General features: G+C 63.2%; 3 protein-coding genes across 3 annotated transcripts; 1 reads left to right on the top strand and 2 right to left on the bottom strand.

Annotated features, from left to right (window-relative positions):
- Nucleotides 1-15: 15 nt before the first annotated feature.
- On the bottom strand, nt 16-2,517 carry MNEG_11001 (putative aarF domain-containing protein kinase; the record flags this gene model as incomplete). The annotated part of the gene is made up of 6 exons (XM_014040529.1): nt 16-201; nt 724-936; nt 1,225-1,350; nt 1,591-1,818; nt 2,076-2,214; nt 2,375-2,517. The coding sequence occupies 6 exons, from the start codon at nt 2,515-2,517 to the stop codon at nt 16-18; spliced, it is 1,035 nt and encodes a 344-aa protein (XP_013895983.1).
- A 615-nt stretch (nt 2,518-3,132) lies between these two features.
- MNEG_11000 (hypothetical protein) lies at nt 3,133-4,038 on the bottom strand (the record flags this gene model as incomplete). The annotated part of the gene is made up of 1 exon (XM_014040528.1): nt 3,133-4,038. The coding sequence occupies one exon, from the start codon at nt 4,036-4,038 to the stop codon at nt 3,133-3,135; it is 906 nt and encodes a 301-aa protein (XP_013895982.1).
- Nucleotides 4,039-6,530: 2,492 nt separating this feature from the next.
- Nucleotides 6,531-8,278, top strand: MNEG_10999 (DltE; the record flags this gene model as incomplete). The annotated part of the gene is made up of 6 exons (XM_014040527.1): nt 6,531-6,604; nt 6,719-6,906; nt 7,037-7,101; nt 7,299-7,415; nt 7,633-7,845; nt 8,159-8,278. The coding sequence occupies 6 exons, from the start codon at nt 6,531-6,533 to the stop codon at nt 8,276-8,278; spliced, it is 777 nt and encodes a 258-aa protein (XP_013895981.1).
- Between the last annotated feature and the right edge of the window lie 519 nt (nt 8,279-8,797).

Raw genomic sequence — 8,797 nt, 5'->3', positions numbered from 1 at the left:
GTCCACCCCCCCCCCTCACTTGATGAAGTTGTCAACGTCAACGCCGCTGTTCATGATGCCCGGCACGTCGGTGCAGCGAATGCCGTCGATCCACTCCATCACGATAACCTTGCTGCTGCACAGGTCCTGGCGCGCCCAGGGGATCTTGACCGTCGGGTCAGACGCAAAGTTGCGGCGGAACTCCTCGATGTTGCGCGCCTCCTGTGAATGGCGGGGTTGGATTTGGTGTGATTGTGTGGTTGTGAGACGGGCGGGGTGGTTTGTGATGCTGTTGTGTGCACATGTATGTGTGTGTGTGTGTGTGTGTGTGTGTGTGTGTGTGTGTGTGTGTGCGCGAGAGAGAGAGAAAGGGAGAGGACTGTGCGGGTGTCTCGGTTGCCTTGCTGCATGTGCAAGTTGAGCAGGTTGGCGGGGGCGCACCTCAGTTGACTACGGGCATGCCGCTTGATGCCTCCTTTGCGGCAGATGGGATGCCTGTCACGGCTACCCACAACTGCCGACAACACTGCTGCGAAACTCCACCTCAGCCTCGTCAACAGCCACCCGGCTGCATAAGCCTTTGCTCCCACTCCCAAAACACACACATACAGACATTTACAAACACATATACATAAACACACAGCAACCCCCAAGTCAAACACAAAATAGACTTCTGCACTCACATACCGTACACACAAACACACACACACACACACGCGCTCGCGCGCGCACACGCCACCCCACCTGCATGTAGTCCAGCTCCTCCAGCAGTTTCTCCCCAAACTCGTCCACGATCAGCTCTGCGTTGCAGCCCAGCCGCTGCCGCGCAATCGTGTTGACCAGCGCCCCCAGGGCGCGGAAGATCACCAGATCGCGGAATATGATCGGCTCCACGCCGGGGCGCTGCACCTTGATGGCCACCTCCTCCCCGGTCTCACGCAGGACCGCCTTGTAGACCTGCGGGATGGGATGGCGTGAAGCATTTATGATAGTGCAGTGTGATGGTGGGGTTGGTGGCTGATGGCGGAGCGACAAAACGAGCGAATCGCCACGAGTAGCACAGGCACGCATGTAATCTTGAGTTCAATCGACCACAGCGAGCGGTGGATGCTCGCCGCCGTCGGCTTGGGGATGCTCGCCGCCGTCGGCTTGGGGCGCGCGAGTGCGAACCGGCGAAGGCGCAGGGCGATACCTCGCGTGCGACGCGAGCTGGACGCCCGCCGGCGCCCCAGGGTGCACGCCCACCTGCCCCAAGGACGCGGCGGCCACGGGCCTCTCGCTGATGGACGAGAACACCTCCCCCAGGGGGCGCCCCAGCTCGCTCTCCAGCATGGAGAACGCGATCTCATCCGGGAACGGTGGCACGTCGTCCTGGAGGGGCGCGGTTGGTTGTTGGGAGGTTGGGGTGGGCGGTATAAGAGGCCCCATATGGCATTGGTCCGGGCGGCGACGGCGGCTGCGTTGCTCTGAGGCCGGTTGCTTGGCTTCCTGCGACTCCAGACGCCTCCCAGGTGCGCCTCCAAGCGAGCGCCCTCGTCTCGACGCCCTGCAAACCAAAGCAGATGACTTGCTCAAGGTCACGGATCCAGTCCAAGAGTTCACACCGCGCACCTGCAGCACGCAGAGCTCGTTCATGTAGTCCTCCCTCACGATGTCCGGCCTGTTGGCCAGCACCTGGCCCGCCTTGATGAAGGACGGCCCCAGCGTGGTCAGCATGTCGCGCAGCTGCGAGGCGCGCAGGCGCACGCGGTCCGGGGTGTCCTCGTGGCCGGTCACGCGGTCCCACCAGAGGCAGCCAAAGTAGGTTCCCAGGCGGGCGACGATGTTCAGGGCGCGCAGCTGCGGGCAGGGGTGGAGATGAGGGTCGGGTGGCGTCAGCGCGGCGGGGCGGGCGGCGTTCTGCTGTGCGCAGCAACTTTGGACGGACCACCGCTTGCTGCAGCGGCAGCCTTGGTGTTGATTGCCGGCAGGGGCTCGCTGTGTTCCGAAGCCGGCCAGCGCAGCAAGGCTCGAGCCACTGCGGGCACCCTGTGCCGCAGTCTCCAAGTGCAGGCGCGGGGAGCGGGCGGTGCCGCGAGTGCGGGAACGATGCTCACCGTGAGGGTGGCGGCGTCTAGGGGGTTGGCGAGCACCTTGCTGCGAACATACTGCGGCGAATAGGGGCTGGCAATGCTGCAGACGCCGCGCTCCTCATCCAGCTCGTCAAGGGCGCCGCGGCCGGGGCTGAGGGACAGCCTGCGCGGGCGGCGGTGGTGAGGCCGCGGGCGACGTCGTTTCCAGCGTCAGCCGTACGCGCCGAGGGGGGTTGAGGCTGTGTGCGCGGCGCGCGCCCCAGCACCCTAATGACACTTTGCAGGAGAGCGCGTTTCAGACCATGCGCGAGCACTCAGCTCACCCGTTCTGCAGCGACTGCACGAGCGGCGACCGCAGCGCCGGCGACGCCGCGGCAGCGTGCACTCGCACCGCACGCTGCCGCTGCCCTCCACCGCGCACGCCCGCGCGGGACTGCTGCGCGCGAGATGATAATTGATGCTGCATGCTGAAAGTTCAACACGGAATGGGAACGCACTGCTCCCCCGATTGCGCGCACTGCTCTGCTCCGATCCTGAGACAGACGAAGCAAGGCCTTTCGAGGCACAGTGGCTGCAGCGACGACAAAAACACGATAGGAACTCTTTTTCAGGGCCTGCGCAACAGGCACAATGCGCTGGACCGCGGGTCTCGGAAGGGAGCGAGGGACACACGGCGTCGGGGCACAGGTGCAAGCACGAAAAAAAGCGGGATATGTGCTGATGCCAGCAGCTGTGCGTAACTTTGGAAAGTCGTGACTGCTGCCGCCTCAGCTGCAAACGATGTTGTGGTTGCCGCTTTGCCGCTGCGGCTGGTGACGCCCGGGGTGGGTGAGGCCGCCGGCAGGGGTGCCAGGCAGGCCAGAGGCATAGCAGCGCCTCGTGCGGCACGTTTCATACGAGCAGCGCAGATCAGCGTGGGCCTGCATAAGTCGTGTGCATGTGGGTGGGGCACGACTGGTCCTCTCGCTGTCACGAGGGCCCATGCGGCCCGCCTCCACCAGAAAGCTTGGAAACCCTGTATTTGCCTCTACCTTCCTGGAGGCCTTGAGGCCGACAGTTACACGGTTGTGGATATCCAGCCCTACGCAACCCTCTTGCCACGCATGGCTGCCATCATCGCCGCCAGCTCACCCACTGCACGGCTCGATTCACCACCCATGTTCCCTTCTCCAAACACGCCAGCCGCCGCCCGCTCCTGGTCAGCCGCTGCCCCTTCAAGCCGCCGCCCCTCGAGCCCCACTAACCCCTCAAACCCTGCCGCACGCGTGGCCTGCCAGCTGGCCCACAGCCGCGCCATGTCGCCTGACAGCCGCTCCGCCGCCTCCGCCGCGCCCTCCATTCGCTCCCCCAGGTCGAGCCCCTGCATCGCCCTCAGCCGCGCCAGCGCCACCTGCGCCGCCGTCCGCGGCGCCCGGACCGCCGCCTCTGCTGCGAGAGCGGCGCGCCACGCGTCGACGAGCTGCCACAGCTCGTTGGCGGCATACGGCGCGAACGACAGCCGCTCCAGCCCCTCCCAAGCCAGCAGGACGTCGCTGCCGCCGTCGCCGCCTTCGCTGCTGCCATGCCTGCCGCCGCCGCCGTCGCCTTGACAGCCGCCGCCGCTGTCGCCCGCGAGCGTGTCATCCAGCGCGTCGGACGGCGCGAAAACCGCGTGCACCAGATCATCCAGATCGTACCTGAGCCGGTGATAGCTATAGGTGCCCCCGGCCGCCGCCCGCGCGGGCGCGTAGCGGAAGCCGCCGCCGAGGGCCCACTCTGCCAGCTCGAAGGCCTCCTCCTCCGCGCCCTCCACGATGTGCACCATGCCGCGCACGCGAGGCTGCACCTCCGGGATCGCAAACGCGGTGTACGCCTCCGGCTTGATCAGCGCCGCGAGCCTGTGGCAGTCCGCAAGGGCGACCGCCACGCGCCGCGCACCGGCCGCGAGGCGCTCGACCGCGGACCGCATGGCGCCGGGCGCCACGCCGGCGGCGTAGGCGGCGGCCATGGCGCCGGCGGCGGCGGGGTCGGCGTGGCGCAGGGCGGCGAAGGCAGCGGCGACTGCCGGGGCCGGGACGCCATAAGCTGTTCTGGAGAGGGTGCAGGATGACGAGAGATCGCCGAGGGATGAAGGGGATCCTGCTGCACCACACACTGGACATTCGAGGTGATTTCTGGTTCCAGACAAGCAGAAGGCGTGCACATGATTGATACAAGGCAGGTGACAATCGCCAAATAGAGCTGCCGCCAGGGAGGTATCAAAGCCGACTCCACCAAGCCATATCTTTTACCCCAGCACCAAGCGCCCCGACGCTTTCCAAATTTTACGCTAAGCACAACAGCATGCATGAACAAACACACCTGTCGTGGAGCGCCGTCACCTCTGCCTGCAGCCCTCTCAACTCAAAATGTTGCACGAGCACCCGCCTGTCTACCCTCGCCGCCGATCTGCGGGCCGCGTCGCGCCTGTTCCCGGCGCCGTCAGGCCACGTGACGCGCCGCGCGGCGCACGCGCACGAACCGCAGGCGGGCTCTAACACCAGGTGTCCGTCTGCGGTGCTGTGCACTGGCAACAGCAAGGCATCGTCGATCCCAAGGCCGTCTGCTTCTTGGTGCCCCGGCTGCTGGGGGGCCGGGTATGGCATCTGGAAGTGATGGGGCAGCCGCGCGCCCGGGCAGAGCGGCAGGCGAGCATCGCGCAGGCCGCGTGTGGAGGGGTCTGCGTCGACGCTGTACGGCACCATGCGCATATGTTGCTGCTTCTGGTGCCGCTGTTGCTGCTGATGAGGTGCCGTCGCGTCGTTGAGTGGGGCTGAGGCTGCCCGCACTCCACTAGCACTGCTGCAGCGTCTGCGGCGTCGCGAGGCCCGGCGCGTCGACATCAAGCCTCCAAGCCGCTGCGCCAGAGCGTGCGTCCGCGGCAGCATGTAAGAGAGATCCAGCATTCGCGCAAGGTGTGTGTGTATCCCGGCAATGGGCGTTCTAAGACTTCCAGATCGCTTCAATGTCAACGCAGCTTTACCCGGTGAGGCAGATTCGTAAATGTGCACTGTTTTGCATGGGATGAACCGAGTGATACAGCACAGAAAGGTTGATGCTGCGTGATGGTGCTGACGGGGACAGACCTAGCAGTCCATGAGTCCAGCAACCAAGCCTGGCCATAACGATAAGGTGTCTCACCAACTGGGAGTGGAGTGGAAAGATCTAGCCGGCGTGCGCCGCGACCTGCATGAAAGTGCTTTGTGTGTCACCCACCGGGTCATCAAAGCGCGCCGGGCACTTTGGGATCGGGGTCGGAAGCGCCTGTGTGTACATTGACTGTGTATAAATTGGCTGACTTAAACTTCTACAAATGGCTGACTTTTGCGTCACCCTTTATGATCAGACACGGTCAGCCGCAGCAGTGCAGCAAGACGAGCATTGCAAAGGTGCCACGACTGAGTTCAGCACATCGCGTGCGTGCAGGGCTGCCAACCAGCAAGCAAATGCTGATTGGGGACATAGTGCACACAAGCTGCCCGCCTGGGCACGTGACATGCACCAGCATTCGCGCACCTCCCGTCGTCACGAGACTTGAGAGACCCCGGCACATATGCAGGCTCACGTCATTAGCAAGCAGCACACCGAGGCAAACACGCAGGGCTCGCCTGCCAGGGCCGCTTTAAGCCAAGACGGCATGCGGCTCCCGCAGACCCAGTTAAATAACTTTCAGCAGTATGCTCTTCTGAAGTTCAACGGTTTCAGCGCCTGCCTGTGACCAACAGTTCCTTGCAGGGTGAACAGCCACAAACACAACAGGCTCGGCAGAGTGGCGACGGCTGTGCATATGTAGAGGCGAGCAGCAGCGAGTGGTGCACCCGCAGGCACAAGCAGCAGTGCAGGGCGCACGCTTACACGCTTCTCCACAATTGCTCCTGCCCTACCTGCCGCTCCTGGCCCTGCTGCCTGCACACAATGCTGTTCTTTTCCACGACGTGTGCTTGTGATGTATGAGGAAATTCGCCGCACGCACGATGATGGTCAGGGCGCAGCCGCAGGCCAGGCTCCCTTGATGACTTGGTTGATTTATCTTGAAATCTCAGATGAGGATTATGAAAGCTCCCCAGGTCTATACACTGGGCCCAAAGACCTGGTCAAGGGTCAGATCGCCGCCAGGGCCCTGAACACCGAACGTGCCTTGATACCCCGAGGGACGAGTGAAAAGGAGTCATTTTTCTGTGTTGTGTTGCACCGCCGTATGTGGTGCGGTGTGCCTCAGCCTTTCGTCAGTGATGCGTTCGTCACCGGGTAACCCATCATCGCATCAGCTTGAAACAAGACCGACGAAGTACAGAGTTTCCGTATCACGACGCGTTTTGGAAAAGTTGCAAAGTATTCTGCGATCAGTGGCAAGATCTCAGACGCTGTGCCCAGGAAGTTGTGAGCTGGTAGTCGCGCGCCGCCGCACACCACCGTTTTGGGCGTTTGACAGTGCGCGAGCTTGCAGCACCCCTTATCTCAATGGACATCACGAAGAACAGCACGATCCTGATCACAGGGGCCACTTCCGGCATCGGCCTCGCCTTTGCTGAGAGGTGCGCAGGCTGTGGCACCTTGCTCGCCTCGGCGCCCTGGAGTTGGCCACGCCTCCCACCACCGCCAGCTTCCCCCGACGTATGACGCCATGATACCCTACCCCCTCCCTGCAGGCTTCTTGCCGCTGGCAGCACCGTCATCGTCTGCGGCCGCCGCCAGGCGCTGCTCGATGAGATCAAGGCGCGGCACCCCCAGATCATAACGCGCCGCGCCGACGTGGCGTCAGCCAGGGAGCGCGTTGCGCTCAGGGACTGGGCGGTTTCCGAGTACCCTCAGCTCAATGTTGTGATCAACAACGCGGGTAAGTCACATGGTCTGGAGAGGACGGTCCGGGGCAATCACTGGCTGGTGCCTGGGGTGCCGATGCGGGGTGTGCGCGCTTGGAGGGAGCGCTCGACTGACGCTCGCCGTTTGGGCCGCGCCGCCTGCAGGCATCCAGCGGCATGTTGGGGCCGACTTCGCGGTGGATGAGCCCTGGGAGGACACCTGGAGCGAGGTGAGGGAGGGGATTGCATGATGGCACCCCGCTGCCCTCAGCCGCGAGAGGCGCAGCGGAGCTGCCCGAGTGGTGCACAGGACCTCGCCCTTTTCCAGCGACCGAGCGGGGCGCCGCCCGCGCCGCGCTGGCAGCAGTGCTCCTGGTGAGAAGCGCCCTTTTGCGGAACCGTCAAACTTATGGTCAAACATTCGCAGATTGAGATCAACGTGGGCGGCGTGGTGCACCTGTCCAAGCTGTTCCTGCCGCACCTGCGCACGGTGGAGCGGCCCGCCATCGTCAACGTCACGTCTGGCCTCAGCTTTGTTCCAAGGGTCAGTACTGGAGGGTGTGACTCGTGAAGAGCGCAAGGGGTGTGTTTCAGGATCGAGTTTGTCCAGGGCCTTCCCTGTTTTCATAGTCATTGGGAAGTGAAGGCATCTGATGCAAAGGGCGCACACTCGGCGGCGCTGCCGGGCCCACGTGCTCGCCCTCGTGGACCACCCGCGACTTCCAAACGCACACGCTTGCTTCTCCCCACCCCTGAAACAGGCTGACGTGGCAGTGTACTGCGCCAGCAAGGCGGCGGTCCACTCCTTCTCCGTGTCACTCAGGCACCTCGAGAGCACGCGGCCGCGCCCGGACGGCGCGGCGGCCGTGCGTGTAATTGAGGTCGTGCCGCCAGCTGTCAACACTGACCTTGGGGGCCCAGGGCTGCATGACTTTGGGGAGCCCCTGGACGCCTATGCTGATTCAGTGATTGCGGTGAGTGGGAGTGTGGTCACGCACGTTGCAGGGCGAATCGGGGCCAACAGTGTGGGGTGAGGGGCGACCATGGCGTCAGCACGCACAGGTGCTGCCAATGTCAGCCGCGCCTGCAACTTGGGCAGTCGGCGCCTTTGGCACACAAGTGTGTGCGGGCGTCTTGGCACCGCCATCCCCAACCTTGTTTGTGGAATCTTCACGACGTGCGCTTCCGCGCAAGTCCTGCCTCGTTTGGAGAAGTCCACAACTAGAAAGTGCCTCCAATTTTTGCCATACCTTGGAACCCAACATGGTGCCCAACCGACCCTCCCAGGACCTGGCTGCCGGCAAGGACACCAGCTACTACGGCTTCTCAGGGAAGCTGGCATCGCTGCCGTCATCCGGGGAGGAGTGGGACAAGGCATTCACGATGCTCAACTCACTGGGCAAGTAGGCCACCCGCCACACTGTCACACAGCAAGCAGCGAGGGCCGCATAGGGGACCTTTGTTGTCCTTGGGGTTGCACGTGGTTGTCTGAACCCGTATGCTGTGCCTATTTTTTAGGTGTTCGGCCACCACGCATGTTCTTTGCAGGCTGTGCCCAGCCCTCTGCTCACCATGCCTTGTTGTAAAGTGGCCTCTTCTTGCCTGTGACTTACGCTTTCGTGTTATCCACTGATAATCAGACCGAGGCTGGACTACCTCTTGGACTGTGTGCCTCAACTAGTAGTTCACTTTAAGCCCACACCACACGCTTGGTTCCCTCAGCTGCAACCGTCTACGGCACCGGCATGCACTGGCAGTGGTTCAAGGCTGACAGCAGCAATGGGCCACGCGCGGTCCAAACGCACGGTCAATGCAGGAATTGCCAGGGTTACAAAGTTGGAATTGCAGTTTGTGTGAGGACAGCCACAAGGAAGGCCTTGCCACAGGTCGCATATGTGCAACTGGAAATGGCAACACAAGCATACA

This window comes from Monoraphidium neglectum, assembly GCF_000611645.1.
Source record: "Monoraphidium neglectum strain SAG 48.87 unplaced genomic scaffold scaffold02551, whole genome shotgun sequence".
Taxonomy (NCBI): Eukaryota; Viridiplantae; Chlorophyta; class Chlorophyceae; order Sphaeropleales; family Selenastraceae; genus Monoraphidium; species Monoraphidium neglectum.
This window is presented reverse-complemented; position numbering and strand designations above follow the sequence as displayed.